Raw genomic sequence first — 24060 nt, forward strand, 5'->3', positions numbered from 1 at the left:
TTTGTTAATCTAAGTGAGTGGTTTATTGATAAAAGGGCTCAAGATCAAAGGGCAGAAAAACACTCACATCAACTAGGGGGTTTTCTCTGTGTCTGCTCAGCCTGGAGAAGAGAAGGCTCAGGGGGAATCTGATCAATGTATTTAAGTAACTGGAGGGAGGGTGTCAAAGAGGATGGGGCCAGACTCTTCTTGGTGATGACAGACAGTAAGACAAGAGGCAACAGACATAAACTAAACCATGGAAGCTCCACTTCAACATGAGGAAGAACTTCTTTACTCTGAGGGTGACTGAGCATTGGAATAGGACACAAACCTGACTAATGTGCTCTAGGTGACCTTGCTTGAGCAAGGAGGTTAGAGTAGATGACCTCTGATGGTCCCTTCCACCTCCAACCATTCTGTGATTTTACTCTGTAGAAACCCTTCAGCTCACTTAAAATACAATGCTGCTGAAGCTTTGCCCACAACAGCCCCACTTTTCAGTGAATTTACCATTCATACAAGCTGTCCAGATTCCCTTCAACAAACGAGTTCAGTCTTCACATCAGAAGAATCTTTTCCTTTTTACCTGAGTGCCTCAAAACTGGCTTTCTGCTCAACCGCAGTGCTAATCCCCTTTAACTCTTCTCTCTTGCAGCACTCCCCCAACAGATCTTTTTAGGTCAGTCTGCTTAGCTCTCTACTATATTTGTCCTGAGTCTGACGCAGGTTGAACCAGGCAAATCTCATAAATCTCTGCCACTCTTTGCTTTTTCACATCATAAGCTGGGTCTTTCTACCTGTTGTGAACAAGAGTCACCTATCTAAGCCTCCTGTTTGCAGCCATGCTCCTTTTGTAGGGTGCAAAACATCTTGTTTGTGAAGATTCCTTACCTGCAGCAGCAACCTTACTTCTGGCAGGATTTTGCTGGTGCTCCTGTAGGACAGGAGAGGCAATCCAGGGTGCAGGTACCCTCCTGGAAGACAACTCCACACACAGAGCCAGACTCCAGCAGCCCTGCATTCTTCAGTTACCTCTCTGCTTTTGCTGTTGTGTTACGCACAAAGTCTAATGGATTCCTTCCCTTGAGAATGCCCTGGGATGCCTTCTGGGAGGACCTAAATGGTATCAGTGGAAAGAGTAAATGGGGTTTGTGAATAACCTGATGTTACCTGCATGCTTGGGATAGTAAGGATGCCAAAAGTTCTGCCTTAAGAGTGTGTCTGATAACACGGTGCTCACAAACCACCTTAGCTGGTATGGTGCAAGTACAGCCAGTAAAGCTGAACCTGCTTTTCATTAGGAGGATCGTTAATCCTGTGGCAATGCCTTGCATACATCCTGGACTTTAAGGATTAAAACATTTTAAGTGGGGAATTACCTGAGCCTGTCTAATAGTTTTTCTCTGCTGCTCCTCTCCTCCACCTGGCCATGCTCTGCCACAGCTGGCTTTGCATGAGCTTTCATCAGGTATTCCTGAGAGTCAGCCCCATTCACTAGCCCAGGGAAAAAGCTGAATTTTCTCAGCAAGGGGCCTGCTGAGTGCAAGGGGTAATAGAACCACATGGCCAGCAGCAAGTGAAGGCAGAAGGAAAGAAGAGAGAGGGGTGAGACCTACCCCGTTCAGCAAAGTAAGGTTTTAGATTGGCCTCGCTGCTTGTTGAGCTTCACCATCAGGAAGGTAGAGCTAATGCATCCACTTATTAAAACTAAGAAATGGGGGAGTTTGTGTCTAATGAGATTAAGCCAGATGTTGGTACAAAGCCACATAGTCTTTTAAAGCTACCTATGCCCGGGACTCTGTGTAAAGCACAGATTCCTATGCTGATCCATGATTTGACCATTACCCTCTTTAAACTATTCACTAGAAAACCTTCTTTTAAAACATGAAGTTGCTTTTTAGCTGACCTGGCAGGAACATTTGCCTTCTAGTGCATTTCCCTGTTGCTTAGAAATAATAGGTGGGTCTTTCAGTTTCCTTCTGATTTTCCTATGCTTTGAGGACTGTTTTCTAATGATTGTGGGAGCTTCAAGAGCAGGATGAATCCTGCTGCACACATCTTCCGTGAACACACTTACACAACATAAGGAAAAGTGTGTCAGTGCTTATTCTGTATTGTTTAGTTTAGCTTTATGTAACCTTCCATCTCAGATTGTGAGGATAATCACGTGAGCTGTTGGTTTGCTTGAAAAATAAGGAGAATCAGTTGTTAAAATTAGACAGATGCACATTCTGGATCTGGCTCCTGCTTATTTTATATCTCTTCTTCTCAGTGGAGAAAGAGAATTCGTCAAAGAATAATCCCTTAAATGCTTTTATTTTCTTGGAAATTCATATCTAAATGATCATTCTCGCAACTAACAGCAACAGATCTTTTCATAATAGCTCATAAAATGAAAAAAAATATGAATTATTCATTGAAAAGAAAGAAAACTTTTTATTTTTTAGACTAGAAAGTGTTCTGAGGAAGAAATGGGGGTTTTACGCAGCTGTATGTTGCTAGGTAGGTCCTACACATGGATTAATTTTCCTAGAAGTCCTGGTTTTCTGGTTGTTATTAGCACTAGGTATATGGAGGAAATTAGGCTATAGGTATCTGGGGAACAAGCCTTGTGCAGAGCACGGGCTCTTAGCCAGATGTGAATTGTGAAGCTGCAGTAGTATCAAACCTCATGTTTGTATTTGGGTTATTTGGTAAAATCACAGCTCCTATAGATAGAATAAGAACATCCAGACTAATTTTTAGGGCTTTCGTTTGATTTTCTTCTTGTCTACAAACTTGCATGGATACAGAAAGAATCCTAAGGGCATGATACTTACTTATACCAGAAACATTAAAATCTAAAGGCCAGGAAAGACTCCCCCAACACTTAGAAGAAACATTTATTGGTCTGTTCTCTGTTATATTTCCAAGAGACTGATTTACAGCTCGATAGCTTTATGGCTCTTGAATGACTTCATGACTGTGGTAGAAAAGCAACCTGTGGAAACTCTGTGTCCTACCATAACCCAAAGGGGAAAGCTACATTGCCCAGGGCTCCAGCCTGTTTGGATAGCGGTTGTACATAAAAGATGATGGGAATAGGGAACTTTAATGTATATTCATCAGGCAATCTTTGAGTTTCTGGGAAGTGACTAATGTGACTTTTTGGGGCAGATTTCATACACCAAATGCAGTAAATATTCTCCTACTGCTTTGGGCATACTTAAAGCTGTCACAGTGTTGTGACAGCATTGTAGATAGCTGCTTCTTGTGCCAAAAGCAGCCTAGCTACAGCAGCAATGGCTGCAATTCAGGCTAAGTCCTAAATATTTATTGACTTCCTGGGTAGATTTTACAGCCTTCACTGAGCTCCAGGCTCCTGTGGCTAGGCTGCTGTCAGGATGAAAGGGTACAGAAAGCTCAGGTGTGTCTGTGCTTCACTCACAACACTGAGAGCAGCATAAACACATCATTTAACATTCCTTGAGTTTGCATCACTTTGGGTCAGGTGCCATCTGTCAGACACATATAAGCCAGAAATTAAGCTGGTAACAACAGAATGTGTTTTATTAAAAGTCAGGAAAATACGAGCAGTTGCCTTCATGTTTTTCAAAGATAAGCCATTTTATACAGAAAGTGATGTTTGTTTCCTATGGACTATGCCTGAAACATGAGGACAAGTTTGCCTCAGGCACTAAAAGACTATAAGCTACTCAACAGACAGTAAGATTTGTAGGGAAGAGTCAGGATTTTGCTAGTGGCACAGTAGCAGCAGCAGAACAGGATGGGCAGGAGTTTGAAGAGCTGTGTAACAGATATGAATGAACAGATAAAGTACTTCCTGTACAACTCTACCCATACCACTTTTCTTCTTCTTAGTGAACTGCTGTTTTAAAACCACTTTGGAATTTGTTATTACTTGCTTTGCAGTAGCAAAAGTGTTATGTTCAACTGTAAATGAACACAGTTAACATGCAGACTGCAATCTCTCTCCATCCTCAAGCATGTGGTATGACCAAGATTGTTCCACTGCGAGAGCATGGTGGAGTGCATACAGCTCCCTGCCCTGTGCTGCGGGGTCAGATTTAAACTCTCCGTGATTTGCTTCATTTGTTACTGGAACTTGAGATACAGTAATTTGTGGTAGCAACCAAAGTAGCAGTTGTGGATTGCAGTTTTCACTCATTCTGACTGGTACCTTCCTCCTTCTCTTTCTTTCTTGATCAGGCAGTGTTGAATACTATTTACTCAGCTGTGGCCTGGAGACAGGAAGGAGCAATGTGGTCGTGCACCAGAAGTGCCCTTGTTTATTCCAAGCAGCTCTTGGCAGGCAATAGGGTGCATGGGCAAATGCAAATTTTTGCACGGTCTTCACTGACCTTGCAGTGGGGAATAGGAAAACAGTCATCATGGCAAACTGTGGGCACCTCCTAAGGTCTGTGGTGAACCCCCTTCCTGTGTAATAGGTACCCATCTGTAGTCTGAGGAACTGATAGGATTTATCGGTCAGGCGCCTGGGGCTGAGCTGCGTTATGGCCTAAAAGAGTCTTCAAGGACTAAGTTGGTGCTGTTTCTCCAGGCAAAAGAAGCAAAGGGTTTCTTCCTTTAGAGAAAAGACCACTTCAGCTTTGTGTGCAATTCCCATCTAAACAAACCATTTGCTCAAAGAGTGAAACTGCAATTAATTCCACTTGCTTTTAACTTCACCCTCTGATCCCTCCGTGACATGTTTTAGTGGTGATCTTGGCAGTGCTAGGGTAATGGTTGGACTTGATGATCTTAAAGATCTTTTCTGACCTGGTTGATTCTGTGATTTCAGGTGCTGGTTAGAGAGGGTCTCTGCCACCCTTTGCCAGTCTTTTTGAGCAGACTCCTGCTTTTGCTCTGTGTTGTTTTGTTGTTATGTGATGGAGGAATAGGGATGATGCTTTGGCTGGGTATGAAGAGGGAGGGGAAAAAGACAATGTAAATTATTATAGGTTTTAGGAGTATGTCATTTCTAGCGAGGAAGAGATCTCCATGCCTCAAAAGTAATGCTTGTAGAGGCCATGAACAACCTTCTCAGGAAGCCTCGTCGTCAAAAATACCCTTAAAGTCTTTCACCTTCAGGGGGAGCAAAGAGGAGACCAAGATTCAGAATTAATGAAAATTGGCTTTGCTGCTGCAAGTGGGCAGATTATCCTCCTTGAGCCTGTCTGTTCTGAATGCACGGGGGATGCTTTGTACGCTGCTGGACACCACACTGTGAAAATCTGAAGGAGATCAAAGCAGAGCAACAGATATGAATGGGATAGGGAAGGAGGGATATGGAGGGTGCAATACACTTAAAAAGGTTTCACTGTAGTTATCAGTTCAATACATTGGGTAAGATGCAGTATGAAGAGCTACAATCATCTGCTGACAAATGAAAGGAAAAAATAATGGAAAACAAGAGGTTTAGGAATGCATAAACAGGAATTTGTACTTAAACAAGAAATGTAAATTGAGTTTTGCATAAAGCCTCCAAATGCTGTGACTCCTTCAGACCAACATGTAGGTTCCTTAGGCAAAGATTGGAGCTTTAATTCCCAGCATTATTCACAGCTCCATTTAGAAATCCTTGAAGAGTAGTGGTAAGAGGTCCATGATGTTGTCTTCTTCAATTAGGAGAAAGTGCCTGTTTCAAAAGAGCCTTTTTATGCCCAACTTCTCTGTTTTCCTGTAACCTACTTATGCTGAACCTGTTAAAGATGATTTTATGAAACTTGCATGTACCTTCCATAGAAAGGTACCGAGAGTTTTCTTAGCTAATGGCCCAAATCTCTATTGCCATAAATGACTGTTGATCTAAGAAAATAACATAGAAGAAAAATTTCTTTCCTCTATAGTGCCACGAAAGAGAAACAATGAGCTGAAAATTCAATTAAAAATGTGCCTCTTCCTGCTCCTCATAACTGGGACTTTTTTAATAATAACCTGTTGCAGTTTTACATAACATTTGGTGATACTTTCCTTGATGACATTCAAGGAACTGATTAGCTCACACTGCAGGAGGAAACCCCACCGTTCCACTCGATACCATTACTGAGCCTCAGATACACACTGACTGAAGGACCAAAGTACTGTCTGCAATAGAGAGCAGCCTCTGATGCGTGTTTCAGTAAGAAATGACAATACAAAGTTACAGTGCCCTCCATATTCTCCCAGACATCTGTAATTTCAGTGCAGTCACAGGAATTTAACTCAGCTCAGCATTCAAATACAGGAAGAAGATTGATACTGATGCATTTATCCCTACAGTAGAATAGGTTGCACAAATCCCTGGTGTAGTTCTGCACAGGCTGGGACTTCCTCGAGTTAGAGCAGATTTAGCTTTTCCAGACAGAGCAAAATCACCTTTCCTAACATGACCCTAAACCTAAGGTGCTTCATTAGATGGAAAGTCCACTCAAAAGCAGTCAAAAGTATAGTAGTCTAGAGAGTGTCTCTAATGGATGCCAAAGTCTGACAGCAGTGTTATTCAGCTATAGGGTTTCCTGAACTAAAAATAGTCATTCTCGCCTTTCTTTCCTCTGTTTCCCTGGCCAATAATGTAGGTAAAGGAAAAGTTTGTAACTCGATTTTGGTGACAGTCCTCCTGCACTGTTTCTTTAGCCAGCACTGAAAATACTAATGTGGCTGGGTTGGATGTTGCAGTGAAATGTGCCTTTGATACTGCATACCTGCCTCTTGGAACATCACATAAAGGGGTACCATTTTCCTTTTCCCTCGCTTTTGTTGGTCTGCCAGGCTGTGAGGAGTTGTGGAGGTAAGGATGCTGGGGAGGGACTCTTTATCAGGGACTGTAGTCACAAGACAAAGGGCAATGGGTTTAAGCTGAAACAGGTGAAGTTCAGGTTAGATATAAGGAAGTTCTTTACTGTGAGGGTCGTGAGGCACTGGAATGGGTTGCCCAGTGAAATTGTGAATGCTCCATCCCTGGCAGTGTTCAAGGCCAGGTTGGGCAGAGCCTTGGGTGATATGGTTTAGTGTGAGGTGTCCCAGTCCGTGGCAGGGGGGCTGGAACTGGATGATCTTAAGGTCCTTTCCAACCCTAACTATTCTATGATTCCATGATTCTATCTGGGACAAGGTTGATTGTTTCGATGGGAGCCTAAGGAAGGCCAAGATGTGTGTGTGCCAAAAGAACTCACACTCTGTACCTCAGTCCTAATGCCTGTGCCCTTTGGATCCCCTTCCTGGCTACTGCTTGGCTCTACTTCAACCCTTGGCTCTTTCTTCCATACTTTGCATTCTTCTGTATATAGAAGTAGTGCAAAATTGCTGCTGTTCTGCTGGTCTTCTGAACTCCAGTCCGCAGCCTTTTGGACCGTGAACATACAATCATGCAGGGCTTTTTGACATCAGCATGTTTCCATTCTCTTGGGATCCTATAAGCTTTGCTAAGAGTCACCTCTTTTAGACTCCTGCTGAACCACAGAGGCCTTTCTGTACCAGTCTTTCACAAAGTTGCTCTCTAAAAAATGAATCATTTGATTGGTTTTCTTGTGTTTTTTGGATCTTCCTTCTGTGCTTCCTATAACACAGTGACCAGATTTGTACACATTATTCCAAAAGAGACCATCCAGCTGCCTTACCAAATGCCAAAGTAATAACGTCTGTGGTTTATACACTGCAGCCTTCCATACACAACCCAAACCCCTTGTTTGTCTTTGTTACTGCTGCCAGATGTTCTGCGGATGGTTTTCGGGTGGATTGTGGTGAATGACACCGTGCCAGTGAATTTCAGCAAATTTAAGCAACTTTGAAATGATTCCTTTTTCCACATGGTTTTATATTCAAGACAAACCAAAGTGTGTTCTCACTTGAAACTGCCCTGGTTTGGTCACCCCTTTTTCACACCGAATCCCTACCTGTTCGCAGTTTCTCTGCTGGAGTCTCTTCAGTAGGATTTCCCCTTTATCAGGCCTCTTTCTGATAGTCTTTGCTGGAAGCTCCATGTGAAGAGCCCAGCTCTGAGGGGCTAGGGAGCAGTTATATTGTCATTAGTACCTAGTCTACTTGAATTGAGAGTAGAAGGGAATATGTGGGTTTTTTTTTCCTAGAGAGGAAGCAAGGGGAGGGAACAGCCTGTAAAAGAATGACAATGTTCTCACCTCTCTTTTCCTGCAGATTTGCTGACAGCACAGGAATACCACTGCCTGCTGCAGCTGCTCTGCCCTGACTTCCCAATGGAACTCACACAGAAAGCAGCAAGGTGGGTCCTCATCCTTTCTTTCAGGCAAGATCTGACTTAAGAACTAAATCTGTGGGTAAAGGTGTGGACAGGAACCTTCAGCTTTCAAGATTTTGGGGCAAAGAGATACCATGTTTTCAGGTTAAGAACAGGGTGTTTTTCTAGCAATGAGGAAGAGTGTATGCTGAAAGGTATACAGGGACTGAGAGTGCAGAATGCTGCTGCTGGCTGTGCATCCAGAAGATGAGTTGCATATAAAAGAATGTTAGCCAATGTGTTCTTAACTGCCGTGATTTTAAACTCTATTTCAAATACTGTTTACCAGCTTTCAAATATGTTTCCCTTCACCCCAGCTTCGTCTGGTTGATCACGTTGAAAAGGTAGGACCCTCTGAAGGATTGCCAGTGTTTTCAAGTACATTAGTTAAGAACATGGTAGCTACTCTGTTTGAAATTTTAGTTTAATCTAGACAAGGCCTAAAGCAAATAGATGGCTTAGGGCACTGATAGGGTGATACAGAAGTTTTTACTGATAGTGCTTGCTGGTTCCAGTCCAGCCCAGGCAGTTGATTATTAACTATCTGATAGTGAAAATGTAATAAGGTATACGCATGTGTAGGGGTTGGGGGTCAGTTCAGATCTCAGTAGGAGTGCATATGCACACACACACACATATATAATCACAGCAGGGTTACTGAATACATGCTGTCATTCCCAGCCACCTCAGAGGAGGGGTCATGCAAATGTAACTTATTTCAGGGACCCATATAAGATGTTTGGAAACAGGATCCAGACACATGGTCAGGATATTACTGCTGTTCAGAGCCTAAATAATGAAAAGGTTCTCATTTTCTGTTTGCCACTCTGTTACCTTTCTTTAGCATCAGAGTCCCATGAAATCTATAGTAAGAAAGGCAAGTGAAAAAGGAAAGTGTTATCCATCTGCTAGTACTTCACTTGGCTGATTCTCTGAGTTCTTCCCTGGCTCCTACGCGCTGCTGTCCAAATTGAACTGCAGTTAAAGCTGCGTTGGTTCAATTAAAACTAAAAGTTGAGCACTGCTCTTCCCTCTAGCTCATCAGTGAGCCTTTGGGGCTCCACAGAGTACAGTTGCTTGGCCTCTAGTGCCAGACTAAAAAAGAATGCTAACCCTGTAGTAGGGATATATCTGCTGCTTCCTTTCATGGAGGTACAAAAGCACCAGTCCCGTGCACTGGTGTGTATTTCATAGGCTTCCAGCTGAGCTGAGCAGGAATTTGTGATGGTGCATGAGACTTCAGCCTATCTACACATGTTCTGATGTTTGTGTCAAGGAATTTAATCCACAGGGCTGTTGTAAACTAGAGGCCCCATTCAGGGGCCTGCTGCACTGTTGTGTGTGTGCTGTAGAGACAGACAAGCTGGCTTTGGGAGCAGGTGTTGGAGGGAAATGAGATCTCTGTCAGAGGCACCCAGGCTCAGGTGGGGATGACCTCACTCCTGCTTTTGGCTGGCTGGAGATTCACCCACACATTGCTATTATTCTGTTACAAGCTAATCTAGCTGAAGAATTATAATAAAACTTGCTGTGTTTCTAAACCATCTTTCTCTTTCCTTCCAACTGTTGCTCACTGTCTTGTCCCTTTTCTGCTCTACACTTCCCATTGTCCTCCTTGGTCTCCGCCAGTTAGAAAGGAGAACTCTGCAGCCTGTCTTCTAGCACCCGTTGACTGAGTCCTTGCTAAGCATGAATGGCACATGCAAACCCACTGACATTGTTCTTCTCCAGCCTGCAGACTCCCAGTGGTTCAGTTGCTTGGAAAAGGAGTTAAATAAAGTAGCAGCAGGAGTAGCCTCAGCATTGACTGATACAGCAGGACTGTGTCTGGGAAGAGAGCAGTAGTAGTTGTAGTCTCAGTGCGGCATGACTGAGATGATCTCACAGCACAGTGCACTCCTCTCTCATCCAGGAGCTGTTGCTATGTGCTGATAACAAACACTGGGAGCAAGATTAGGAATGTCAGAGCAGAACAGAGACTACAACAATACAGGTTTTGTTTGCATGACACCAGCGCACTCTGTTTTTCTCTTCTTGGTGCTACACAAATGCAGAGGGCATTCCCCCCCCCAAAAAAAAAAAACAAAACAAAAAAACAGGTTTTCTGTTTCTGTGAGATTTCTTGAATGTTTTTTTTCTCTTCAAAGGGTTATATCCATTAGCAGATTGAAGATCTTAATCTACAGAGATACCTTTGATCTTCAGAGACACCTTTTGGCTTCTGAATCGTGAAATTGCAGATGGACAGCACATGAAGGGATTTTCTGGTTTGATGCCATGATTTCAAGATCTATACCTGAGCACTGACTTTTCCCTTGTAATAGAAACACAAGGAACTTGCTGCCCACATTGGAGTAGAGAGAGCTGAGTAGTTCACAGCTGCTGTGCTGTTTTATGTGGTATGGGAGCTCACATTGCGTTGATCAGTGCTAATGGAAGTAGGGCTTGCAAGTCTGTAGCCCTGTTACTAAAAGATTGCCTGAGGGTGCAGATCTTGCCCTTTTTGTATGATCTTGCCTATTTTTGCCCCCATGTATCAGTAAACAAACCAAGTCCCTGAAGGCTCATTTGAGCCAGTCTGGCCTTAAGACAGATTGTGTCAGTTAGCCTTTAATGGTAGCAGAGAATAGTAAAAGTCCTTTCAACTTGCCTGGTCTAGAGTTTGTCCTGGGGACATCCTGTCTAGTCTGAGATTTTAACTGCAATCAGTAGATCATAAAGTTTCCTCTTTGGCACTGCAGGAAGGCTTTCCTGCAAGCCAAACCCACTTCAACCCTGGGAGACCACTGTACGTGTTACCAGAGTCCTTCAAGTGTAGGCATCTTTCTTCAGGCCTTTCCAAAGCTCCTGCTTGATTTTCATTATCCATTGAATGCCAACTACTAACTTTGTAAATACATCTGTGCCCCTAAGGGCTTATAGTCTAATTTGGACAAGAAAGAATGAATAAAGAATCCCTTGAAATATCAGCAGATGAACTCTTTTGAGTCGCACTTCAGCCTTTCAGGTCCTGCTGTCTGGGTCACAGTACGTGGCTGTAAGGATTCTCTCCTTGCCAGCTATTTCAGGGAAGAGGTGCAGATATAGGATGCTCTCCCAGCTTCCCTGACTTCTCACTCAGCTGGCTATGTAGGGAAATAGCCAGCTGCAGTCAATCTCCTCATAAATGATTGTACTGGATTTAAAGACTTCTCAACATTTCCGGAGTGCAGGCTCCTGGGCCAAGTGGAGTCAGTAACCCAGCACCAGAGTGCACCTGCTTCTATTTAGACACTGCTCTGTCACATATGTGCTGTACAGCCTTCCTTAGAGGCTCCTCACTGTCTTTAAGGGCAAGAAATGTCCAGCACATTCTCAGACCTCTGCCTGTGTCGTCCTGCTCTCTTCTAAGTAAAACACTAGGACTTGGTGCTGCAGAGCACAGCCATTGGCCGTAGCTTTAGATTTAACAAGCAAAATGAGTCGATTGACATGAAGATGATGTAATATTGTCTCTCTGCATAACAAATGAGTACACTCTTGTTCTCCTGCATCTCCAAGATGGAGAAATACACTGTCAAAGGCTTCAGAACTTGTGCTTTCAGGGTATCTGGGAGGCAGATCATCGCTTCAAAGGAGGGAGTGCAGCTCATCAGCAACGTGGCCAATCTCATTTCCAGTGCTCAAACAGTGGTTGGAAACACCAGTGGCTGAGTACTATTGCCTGAGAGATGAGGATGCTCTGCCTGCCAGCTTCAAAGCCATTGCCTTGATGTGGCCACTGACAATCTCAGTAACATGCTTATTAGTGAGAATTAAGAACTGAAGCTACTGCTTCTTTAGACAGGAGGAGAGGAGGCTTCTGGAACATAATAAATAAATCAGAAGCACTTTGACATCTTCAAAGGGTTTTGTTTTAAATACTGGCTTTTCTCCTGGGGACCCTCTTAGCCCCAATCTTTCTTCTTTGAGATAATTAATTCAAGCTGCTCTACATGTTTGATTTTGCCACAGTGAACAGAACTGGTCTGAGTGGCAGGGAAGTCTTGCAGGATCCTGTGACTCTTCTAGGTCAGCCTCCCACACAGCTCCCTGGAGTCTTTTATATGAGACAGAACAGCATTTCCCCAGCAATGTGTTTAGAACATTGATGCTTCAGGAGTTGGACCATGAACTGTGTTTGGGCTGGCATTCAGAAGGATCTTACTAGATGACCTATTCTTTGGCTATAATGTCCTTATATGACATGATATGCCAGATGCTGACTGTACAGGGTCAATAGACCTGCACACAGTTGAAAAAACACACAACTGCCTTTAGCATTGTCTGAATATTACGGTTTTTCGCATCAAAGTGAAGTGTTTTCCTTCTGTTTTCCACTCTGTCACTGGTCAACCCAAGCTTGATTTTTGTGGAATTATAGAGTGGTTTGGGTTGGAAGGGACCTTAAAGCTCATCCAGTTCCAGCCCCCTGCCATGGGCAGGGACACCTTCCACTAGAACAGCTTGCTCCAAGCCCGTGTCCAACCTGGCCTTGAACACTGCCAGGGATGGCGCAGCCACAGCTTCTCTGGGCACCCTGTGCCAGTGTCTCATAATGAAGTATTTTTTCCTAATGTCTAATCTGAATCTCCCCTCTGTCAGTTTAAAGCCATTCCCCCTTGTCCTGTCAATACATGCTCTTGTAAAAAGTGCCTCTCCAGATTTCTTGTAGGCTCCTTAGGTATTGGAAGGCTCTTACACAGTCTCACCGAAGCCTTCTCTTTCCCTCTGCAGAGACTGACCTTTTCATATGTATGACCAGAGCATTATGAATGTTTTTGCCCTAACTTACTTCTGCAATCCAGAGCTTTTTCATGAAACAAGGAGTTGGACTTGGCTGTCAATTGTATGTCATCTTTATAGCCTGTGGCTGATACTTTTCATATCATGAAGTATGATTCAACATCAGTATGCATGTGGCTCCCTACATGAACCTAGGACACAGCAGAAAGAAGACATTGTCCCTGACCCAAGAAGTCTTCAGTTTCCATGAAATTTGACCTGATAGACAAATTATAGGTATGATAGGAAAAGAGACTGATTCATGCATTGGGAAGAGAGGCTAGGATGTTCACAGTGTGTAATTATAAAGCTGATTGTTGGGGCAATGTTATTTCCTCTGCAGTCAAGTGGAGTTTGTTTGACTATAGCTTGGGAATTAATTTTTATCCTTATGAATCTGAAACTATCCCAGTTTGATGAACTCTGATATACAGAGGAATAGGATAAGTCTCATTCTGCTCACACCAGTCTAATACCTGTGTAACTGTCTTGTCTGCAGCACAGTTACTCTTTGTATAGCCTTGTGAACCAGCCTTGCAGTTTTTATGCCTGTGCTCGTTCCGTCATGTCCACCAGGCTTTGAATGCTTGACATCCACATCACTACTCTGTTCACAGTGTAGCTGCAGTGTGGTAGCATTGACACTCAGGATCTTCTCCTCACTGAAGTTCTTAAACTGCCTTCATTTGATGTTAGGGTGTCCACATCCATGCAGCAGTGGGTGCTCTCATTCCTCTCTCCTAACCTCCTATACTGGGCCAAGCCAGTAGCAATCCTCAGTTTCAGTTTCTCTAGATCTCAGGTCCCTGGTTACAGACATCAGTTCTTTTGTAGATGCTAAACTGTTTCTCTCATCTTGCCATAGGATTGTGCTGATGGATGATGCTATGGATTGCCTGATGTCATTCTCTGATTTCCTCTTTGCTTTCCAGATCCAGTTCTACTACTCAGGTAAATGCTGCAAAGCTCCTGAATTCACCCACCAGTATAGCTTTACATCTTTACAGCTTCCCAAGCCCTGAGCTTTTTTGAAATTTGTAAGGATATGTTTTTTCACAGAACATATATAGAGAATGGAATCTACAGACAAAAGGCATCACTGATGCCAAGAGATTGGAAAGCTTCATAAGGAGGTTCCAATTTTTGTGACAAACAAGATACCTGTAACTGTTAGGACTTACGCACGTATTTTGTCTTAGGCTTGAGACATGAATTCCCAGCTTTATCTACAGTATGTTAGCACCTAACTATTGACTTTTACTAGGAACATTTGTTTTTTCCTTTCCTTAATACAACATTTCTGCCTCTGGAGTATTGGTCCCTGCTGGAGATACGGTAAGAAAAGCCCAACCAGCTGGTGCCTTGAAAGGAAAGGGAACCGAACAGTTCTTTCCCCTGATGCTCACCCAACTATGAGCTGGTTTCAGCTCACAGTGTTTCTGACCTGGGTATGGTTTCCATGGGTTTAGGCACCCCCAGTGGATTCCTCTCCCAAGAACTTCTCCAGCCTCCCCTTGAAATCACATAAACTTGTAAACTCCACACCTTTTGGCAAGGAGCTGCAGGTCTGCCATTAGTCCCTCTGGTCTGTTTTGAGAGCCCCTAGTTGGAAGGGAGGTGAACAGATAATCCCCATCTACCTTCCTCATATTGTTGGTCATTCATCATATTCTACCCCTGTCCGCCCTTTTGAGTTTTAACTAGATGGGGTACTTTTAAAATTCCTGACAGGAAAAGTATAAATCAAACTGTTAGTTTCTGTGTGTGTATTTTACATATGCTCATCCACACATATACATCTAAAATCCCTGAACTAAAGTCCATGAGACAAGAGGGAGGAACTTGGATGAGCATTCAGGTGCTTGTTTTATGCAGAGAGACTGCTTTAAAATAGAATCATAGAATCTATAGAATCTAATAGAAACTATTCTGTTAGGGTTGCAAAGGACCTTAAGATCATCCAGTTCCAACCCCCCTGCCACGGGCAGGGACACCTCACACTAAACCATGTCACCCAAGGCTCTGTCCAACCTGGCCTTGAACACTGCCAGGGATGGAGCATTCACAACCTCCCTGGGCAACCCATTCCAGTGCCTCACCACCCTCACAGTAAAGAACTTCTTCCTTATATCCCATCTAAACTTCCCCTGTTTAAGTTTGAACCCCTTACCCCTTGTCCTATCACCCCAGTTCCTAATGAAGAGTCCCTCCCCAGCATCCTTATAGGCCCCCTTCAGATACTGGAATACATTGGCCTTTTTGCTCTAGGCCCGCTAAAATGTGGTTGAGGAAGGGGAATCTCATTGAGGGAACTGTTTAAGTGGGAAAAAAAGAGGGAAGCATTTTCTCCATCAAAGTTAAGCATGCTCCCAGGCGCTGGGGACTGATGGGGTGCCACTTCTCTGCCCGAACAGAGCAGCATAAGCTCGTGGATTCCTGCTCACTCGCACTTAAATAGCTCCCTCTGATGGACGTAGCTCACAGTTGGCCTCGAGCAGGCAGAAGGGGCCAGGTTTGGTTACTGGGAGGCACTGGCTAGAAGCTGTGGTGGAGCATAGTCTGTGGTCAGAGAGTACACTTGGGTGGCCTGATGATCTGATCCAAGCTGTCAGTTCCCATCTTTCTAGCAGTCAGCTAGTCAGCTAATACAAAACTCTCTTTTTCTCAGAACTTGTCTGTAATAGACTTCTCTGTAAGTCCCCTGTGCATATCACAGTGTTATCCATGACGATTTGTCAAAGATAAAGAGCTCAAAAACCACTGATTTTGGGTTGGGCAGAACCAGGCTTGCAACGCCTTGAGCCAGGGACAGCAAATGTGTTTGGAAAGTTGTTCCCTGCTAAAACAAATATTTCCACGGCGCTGCTGAGCCTCGGCACAGCCTGAGGGCCCGCTGACATCCTGCCTTGCCTCCCCAGCCGCCTCACACACAGCATTACACTTCCATTCACTCGGCACTGAAATCCTCACAAGCCCTCCCTTGTGTACACACACGCTCAACCATCCCGTCCGTGTCCTGCTCGGCCAGGCACAACGCACACACGCAGCCTGTCATACGCTCTCCCACCAACCCACACACATGCAAACCACTCCAAATGGAATCTAGATTTGTAAACTGCTGACCACATCCATAAACAAACTTGTTTAAAATTAGACTCTTGCAGTAAACAGTGGGTAGTATGAGGAGCCTGGGGAGAGGCTCGCTGCCAGCTCTAGCCCTGACCTGCCCTGGCCCTTCCTCTAGATCCCATGTTATATTTACTTTGGAGCAGCACAGAGACAAGCTGGGATACAGCCTGGAGCCCTAACTTGCTGCCTGTCCTCCTGTTGTGGTTCCCTATAGTTTGTTCCTAACTTGGGTGAGTTCTTAATCAGTGGCAAGAGATGGAGAAGGAGAACTCTTTAGGCTTTGCAAACCAGTTTTGTGTTTAAGGTTAGCTTTCTCCCTCCACTGTTTTATCCATGTGCCACCTAGCCTCTGTTTCCTTGAGGAGAATCTTGTTCAACAGAGTAAGTGGCCTTTCATAATCATTGTGACAAGAAGCCAGCAACTTATATGGAAAGGGCTGTTTGTGCCTGTATAATTATCTGATCTGGATATGCAGGATGCTGTAATGTTGTGCTTACTTCCTATTGGTGCTATGTGAAACACTAAAACACAGAGCAGGGACTGACAGTTTAATCCCGGGTCTGGTAGGTCAGGAGGATACTTTGCTGGTTATAGCCCTGAGTTTTAACTAACCTGCTGTTTGTTTCAGAGTTCCTGGAAAGTGTGGCTGCTATTTATCAAGATCTATTGGCTGGTAAGAATCCAAATACTGTGATTGTGCCAACATCATCCTCTGGGCAGCATCGGCAGCGCCAGCCTCCCAGTGACTGCAGCCCACTGGATGGGGTAGAGGCATCTCTGTTCTACCAGTGCCTAGAGTCCTTGTGTGACAGATCAAAATACAGGTATGAATAGAGTCCAAAACACAGATTTGAAGTCTCTGTCTCTGGAGACCTTTGTAAGGCTAGAGCTCTGATGAAATACAGGGCTTTGAACAAGCAGTAACTCCCAAATACGTCTCAATGGAGAAGTATAAAGGGAGAGATCACACTGAACCACTTTAACTAAAGGAGAGAAACAATTTCCTGGACCTAAAAAACATGGCATTTGAGCTGATTCTTGAAGTAATGGATTGAGCTGGGCTTCTGCTTTCCTTATCATTTCATCATTGACACTTTTGTCAAGGATAGGGCCATCTACCATGAGTTAACTAGAGGAGATAAACAAGTGCAGTTGCATTCTTGGTATTGAAGCACAGGAAAGGCCCACTGGAGTGGATGGAGTTCAAAGCCTTAATACCTAGACAAGATCATACTGCTGGTCTGTACCCAAGCCTGTGATAGAGCTAGTCTCCAGTTACAGATCCCAGGCACAAGGCTAGCCTTAGTTCAGCAGGGGATGGAGCAATACTAGGCCTTATTGTATAGCTTTGACTCTTTCTTCATAGTTTCTTGCAGGTAGCAAGCACATGCCTTGCTAGAAAGTCATGGGTTAGATCCACAAAAAGGCTCAGGACACAAGTTCCTCCTGAATCCTGGTTTAGGTGCCTGAGTCCAAATTTGTGATCCACAAAATTACTGCTGAACTGCTGCCCAGTATTATAGATAACTAAGCATGGAGATGCCAGGTTGTTTTCTTCTCTTAAATAACAGAAGTTCTATATTCCCTGTATATCCTGATAGCTTCAGATGGGAGAGACACTGAGTCCATCTGATAGGTCAGGCTCTGCACAGCACTGTCAGGGGAGCCATTCCCAGCCTTTTATCCAGTAGCTCAGTACTCAGCCAGGCTTTGATAACCACCTTTGCCTGATGAATAACACAGCCCACATGGACTGTTCAACACTTCCTCTTCATGAGGTAGATTGATTTTGCATGAATTCCTTTAAGAAGTATTAGGCAAGAGCAAGAACCACTTTGATGATACTGCTTAGAAATCAGGACCAGAGGTTAAGGTGAGTGTAGAAGAAGGGGACATGTCCATTTAGTCCCTACCTAAATATTGTTTTCTTACATATTTAGGCTATCATCAGAGAGGTTTTCCTGCCCCTTGGGTGACTGTCGCTGGTAAAAGGGTAATAACAACATAACAACCCTCATGAAAGTTTATTGTCTTACAAAAGAAAGGATTTCCCAGTTGCTTTATGAAAGAACGTGCTAAGAGTCAGGCTGTGTATGCCTCTGAGTGAATTTAGGCTTTTCTCCCTGTTCTTGGAATGGAGACAGGAAAGACAGCTCCTAGGGATGTACCCCAGCTCAAACATCTTGCTTGGAAAACAGGGAGCAGATGCAATGCTAAATAAGCAAGCTGGTGGCTCTTTGTTTTAAATTGAGTCAGGGCAACTTGACAGTGTTAGAACAGGAAACAGAGTTTATTTCTGTGGTTTGAGCCAGGTCTTGGGTCAAAAAAAGATGGTAATAGACAAGATGACCTCTTTGTCTCTCTTTTCCTAGCTGTCCACCTTCTGCTCTTGTGAAGGAAATGTTGAGTGGTGCACAGAGACTAACCTTCTATGGATTCCTTATGGCACTTGTGAAGGATCAGGGGATCAACAGAGCTCTAGGTAAGACTCCTGTGAGTGGTACAGCTCCTGATTTTCAGTCATTCTGCCTTTCTGGGGAATTTCCTCTGTAATTGTGCCCCAGATTTTACACTGGCAGGAAGAGGGAGGGGAAGTTTTTCATCTTTTTGTTGATGGATTAAACTTTAACACAGAACACTGTGCCTTTACTGTCCGCCTGAAGCCGTGGAGCTTCTTCAAGGACAAAAGTAGATATGAAATGCTGCCCTAAGATAGCAATGGTTTACCTCTTCAGTAGCTGATCATTTTAGCAGAAAATTTTAACATTTGGCTATAAAGATGAGGCAGAGGGGGTCAGAAGATGAGTAAGGTGGTGGCTGCTGTGGACAGTACTGAACTGGAGTCCCATCCTATGTTTTAGTCCTTTATTCTCCCATAGATTTTAAGAGACTGCTCTCATCTATGAGTATAGAAGGCACACCTAATGGGAAAACCTCTGCTGCCTCCCTGGTTCAAAGACTGAAAGCCCAGTGTTTCCCAGCTCTTCCCCATCTTCCCTCAAGGCAGTGTGATCTAATTAGGATATTCATCTATGGCTCACTGAAAACCTGGTGGTATCATAAAACACAAACTGCTACACAGTTCTGTACCAGACTGCTGGGGGAACCAGAGGGATTCCCAAGCAGCATCTCACTGCTTGTTTCCATGTTGTGCTGGTCAAAGTTGTTCTAGAGCATAGAAGCAATGTGTTGCATTGGCAAGAGACAATATGTAATCCATACACAACTCAAACTCACAATTCCATATTGTCCCACATGCCTTGCTTGTGCTCTTCGTCCTCTTGCAAAGGGGAACAGAAACAGCTTTTTGTGTTTGACAAGGCTGTATCCAGGAGGTAAGTTTAAATGTATGGAGGCCCAAACACTCATCTTCACTCATCTCCATTCAGCAAATAATCTAGCCAGTAAGAGTAGGGTGTCTCTGTCTTTGGGTAGGAATCCTTTCCCTGTGCTTGTAGTCTTGAGTCCCTGCTAGTCCCTATATTACAAAACAAGCCTCAGTGAAAAGGTGTACCTTGCCCAAGGGTTGTTCTTTTGCACAGGTGTGTGTGTCATAATAGAGCAGAAGTGTCCCCTCCCTGGCTGAGCCCCTTCTTACAGCAAACCATTTAAGCTGCTAATGCTCCTCTGGGGCAGGGCTGCTTACCCAGCAACGTGAAGATTATGTATCAAAGGTGCATGAACACAGCCCTGCAATCTCCTCTGCAAACAGGCTTAGGAAGCTGTGTATTCACTGGGGAAGGTGATGCCTGGATTGCAGCAAGCAAAATCTTTCTGGTTTTCTTTTCCCCTTTGCCCTATGAAATCCACTTCTGATTGAGTGCAAAGAAAACAAATGAGCAGAAAAAAACACATCCTGCCCACAGCTTCCATTGTGCCATCTACGAAGTGTGTGGCTTTTCATTCCCAATAATGTGGGGCCGGCCCCTGGCCCTCTGCCATCTCCTGCTGAGGCCTCTCTCAGAGGAGGGGCAGCAGCCACAAGTCTGACAGGTGCTAGCATCTTGGCACGGAGAAGAGGATTCTTTTCCTGGTGTCTTTTAATTCTCCTGAAGGGTGATTTCAATAGTTCTGGGGCTGTAGGGGACCACAAGCTCCCCAGAACCCTTCAGTGAGGGCAGTTTCAGGTAAAGGAGCTTTCAGTCAGGATGCCTGCTGTCTCTCTGGTCTCACAAAACCACTAGCTCCCCTTGAGAAACAGGGGTAGGGATTAGAGCAGCTCATTCAGGCTGGAGTAGTGCTTACGTGTTTGTCAGGCAGACTGGAATCTGCAGCCTAACTCCAGTGTCAGTGTTGATTTGTGAATCCTTTGAGGGTTATTTACTGACTTGTGTAATTCTTGTGCCCTGGAGACCTCGCTGTGCATTCTACAAACACAGAAACAGGCTTTAGCTGCTTATTCTTTTAATAGAGCCCATGAAAGAGAGCAGGCTGGGGCACTTCACTGGACCTCCTGACACTCTGTGTTGCAGTGCCAGGCTTCCCTGTTCATCTGCAGGAGGGGAAGACCTGGGGGAATCAGTTCTGAGCTAAACTGGTTCTGATTTTCAGGCCCTTCATTGCTATGTTTTTGGTGACTGCTGCCAGTTTGTCTGTGTGAGGCAGCAGCTCTCCAGCCTATCCTTCAAGAGCAACATGCCAGGGGCAGAAACCAGGTTTGTGTCCCCCCAGGGAGTACAAATCCCCTTGCCAAAGGTACTGAGTGTGGCACCCAGGTCTTCTGACAAACAAGAGCACTCCTCACTGCCCTGTTGGTACAGATTACCAAGTGGGTTTTCTCTCCTGGTGTGCAGTGACACTATCCAGGCTATGGTAAGCAATTCCTGTCATCCCACCCTCCTCCGACCCCTGTACAAGGTGGAGTTTGTTACAGAGTTAGGAAGGAGGGCTTTCCTAAGAGCCCCATCTTCCTTTCCATGCTCTTCCTGAGGTGTCAGTGTCTTTTCAGAGAACGGCAAGGACAGTGAACCAGCTGTTCCAGTCCTACACCTCGTCCTTCATCCTGAGTAGGGTTTTGAATGTGCAAAGGAGCGTGCTGACCTTATGCTAAGAAAGGGTACATGATTACTGGCCCAGTCTTTCAGGCTGTCACCCAGACAGCAAGCAACACTACAGCACAGTCCATCACACTTCCTCCTGAAGGCTCCATGTACACCAGAGTCAGGCCTGACTTTCCTGAATTGCAAGGAAGGCAGTAGTCTTACATCTGTGGAGTGTTTTGATCCCCAAGCTCAGTGCACCACAAGAAAGGCAGGTGGCACAGAAGTATGCATCTCCCTGGGTGGTACAGTGCATGCTTCAGGCTGTGGCACAGACAACAACAGATCTATTGCTCTGATAGGATCTGGGACTGGTGACTATACAGTGCAATTAGCAAAGGCCTGAATTGACATTCTGTCATCTCCCTGACAGTCAGTACTCGGTAGTTTTGTGCAGTGAATGGAAACTGCCAATCCTGAGGGCTCTTCAAGTTCTCTGAGGTGAGACTACTGAGAGTGACTCCCATTTAGTACGAGCTCAGCCACAGCTTGTGTGAAGGACACGGAATATAGATCCATCATTCCTTATCTGTCCATGATCCTCCACATTCAGTGTCCATTTGTCTAATAGGCATAAGGAAGAGTCTTCTCTGTCTTGCAGGGCAGATTTTGGATGCTGCTAGGGCTTGAGCACTTTTCCTTATAACCTAACTCTGCTCTGATATTTTCCTCATTTTTTTCTCCAGGGGCTTTGCCAGATAAAGGAGACTTGTTTGTGGACCCTGCCATGGATCATGAACTTGACAAATTGTAAGTGAAGTTGCCTAAAGTAGGAGGTAAAGCAACAGATTAGTTAGTTAGCATGCTAAGGGAGACTTTAGTAAGGTACTGTCCCTGTTCACTTTCTCTACTATAAAACAATTGAGGAACTAACACAACGGCCTGAGTAGAGAGGGACTCTTTCTTTAGGGTGTTTTGGTGCAGCTAACAAAGGTTTCAGAAACAGAGGGGGAAAGTGTGCCTCAAAGAGTGATCTAGAGGAAGCAGCAGGCTCTTCTAATGAAAAGGGAAGTTTTGTTTGGATGGTGAAAACCAGGAGTGTTGAAGGACACAGGCTCAGCCCAGAAGAAAGATCTGTTTAATCAGGAAAAAAGAATCCTATGGCAAATCTTGTAGGTACTGGTGCAAAGTGTTTCCCCTCAGTGCCATGAGCATCTTTCCATCCCTGTGTGAGCTGTGAATGAGTCCTGCTGCGGTGAGGGTTGGGGATGACAAGTCATGCTGCCCAGCATTTGTCTTTTCTCTTTCAGGGTAGCTCAGGTTTCAGGGCTCTCCGTCTCTGGTGCCCCCAGCTCCAGCGGGGACTCGGCCAGTTTGCCTGTGCGTAATTCACCCCGGCTGAACTGTCCCTGGAAACCTCTCCACCATCGGCGAAAAATGGATGCTGAGAGTGAAGGCTCCAACGAAGAGACAGACTCCTCTGAGAACTGAAGGTTGTGAGGGTGGGCACCATTCCCACCTTGGCTTCTCCAGAACCCACTGGAGCAGCAGCAGCTCCTCCCAGAGCATCTGCTCTGACCGTGGGTTCTGTCCACACCACCAGTGTGTGTGTGTGGCTATGCCAGTCCCCTTTACCAGGTCCACCCGTCTCATCCCCGGAGGAACTCCGCCTTTTTCCTAGCTCCACTCATGCAGTAGCTGTTTCCAGCTGCAGGGTTCTGCTCCCCTCTGCTGGCAGGCAAGACAAACCAGCACCCGATAGCTCTGCCTCTGCTTGCAAGCACCAGGGCTCTCCCCAAGGTTCAGCAGTTGCTGGAGCAGTGGGAGTGCCGGTGCAGGCTGCTTGCCAGTGTTGTGTTGTGTAGTGTAGTGTAGCTGTGCTCAGGCTTGGCCTAGACAATAGAGGGGTTAAATCACCAGTGGCAGCTCTGCAGTCCTGCTCCGTTATAATTATTCACAGTAAAGCTGCACCTGCATGTGATCAAAGGTAGAGAAACTCCTAGAAAAGTCCTTAGGTATTGCCATGCCACCTCTCTCTGCTTCCTTCTCCATGCATCCAAGACTTGCCAAAGCAAATACAGCAAGTAAGCTAGGCTGCAATAAGTACTGCATGGTGCTGTCTGTGTCCTCTGCTGCACTGAGTTCCCTTCTGTGAAGCCTCGAATAACATATTTAGGTCATTGGGAAAAGCAAGCTTCATAGGGGGTGGAGGAGACAAGAGGCTCAGAAAAGTCAATTCCTTGCCCCCAGGTTGTGTGGTGTGCAAATACACAGAGCATCTGCTGGTGCTGGGTGGGCAGAAGCATGAGGGGAGCTGGAAACAGTTCTCAAATGAGCCCCAAGTTATTTTTTGTCAATATTGGCACTGTAGGATTATACATAGTGGCATGTAACCCTTTACAACTACAGAGAGAAGCAGTCTCAGGATGTTAATGGCAACCAGTGCAGCAGATTGGCCTCCACAGCCCTAACACTTGCTCTGGCATGGCTGCTGCGTCTCACCCTGCAGAGACTCACTCTTCCCTGGGGGTCTTGGGTTCCTCTTGGTTCTGTGGGAGCCTCCTCGCACCTCCTGTTCTTGCAACACTGCAGCATAGGCCACCAGGAGCCGTACCCCAAAGCTGGCAGCCATCAGCTGGGTGGATTCAACACACACTGCAGCTATTTTAAGGCTACTGCGGATCTGTACCACAGCCGTGCTATGGAGGGCGCGGGACGGGCGATTTATTTATTGTAAGTTATTTATTACCCTGCTCAATGACTGCGCTTCCTCTTGCACCCTCCGTGGCTGTGCTGGCCAGGCAATAAAGCACAGTGTGAGGCCGCTGACCCCTCCGGGGTCCTACAGCGGCCCAGACCCCCTGCGGGGTGCTGCAGACCTGGGGCCCAGGGCAGTGGTACCGGTACCCCCCAATTCGGCCACAAGAGGCGGC

The 24060-nt window shown here is 45.2% G+C and overlaps 1 protein-coding gene across 3 annotated transcripts in view; it reads left to right on the forward strand.

The window, feature by feature from the left end:
* The window catches only part of CSTPP1 (centriolar satellite-associated tubulin polyglutamylase complex regulator 1), an 85149-nt gene extending 61269 nt beyond the window's left edge, over positions 1 to 23880 (forward strand). For all 3 annotated transcript variants that reach the window (XM_062635896.1, XM_062635894.1, XM_062635895.1), the window contains 6 exons: positions 8116 to 8200; positions 13884 to 13969; positions 16777 to 16972; positions 18521 to 18630; positions 21874 to 21937; positions 22438 to 23880. In XM_062635896.1, coding sequence (XP_062491880.1) covers positions 8116 to 8200; positions 13884 to 13969; positions 16777 to 16972; positions 18521 to 18630; positions 21874 to 21937; positions 22438 to 22618 — 722 coding nt within the window. In that variant the 3' untranslated portion in view covers positions 22619 to 23880. The remainder of the gene's footprint in view (positions 1 to 8115; positions 8201 to 13883; positions 13970 to 16776; positions 16973 to 18520; positions 18631 to 21873; positions 21938 to 22437) is intronic.
* Positions 23881 to 24060: the final 180 nt, after the last annotated feature.

The sequence above is a fragment of the Pezoporus occidentalis genome, unplaced genomic scaffold, assembly GCF_034315485.1.
Source record: "Pezoporus occidentalis ecotype Australia unplaced genomic scaffold, CSIRO_AGI_Poc_V1 ctg46, whole genome shotgun sequence".
NCBI classification, from domain to species: domain Eukaryota; kingdom Metazoa; phylum Chordata; class Aves; order Psittaciformes; family Psittacidae; genus Pezoporus; species Pezoporus occidentalis.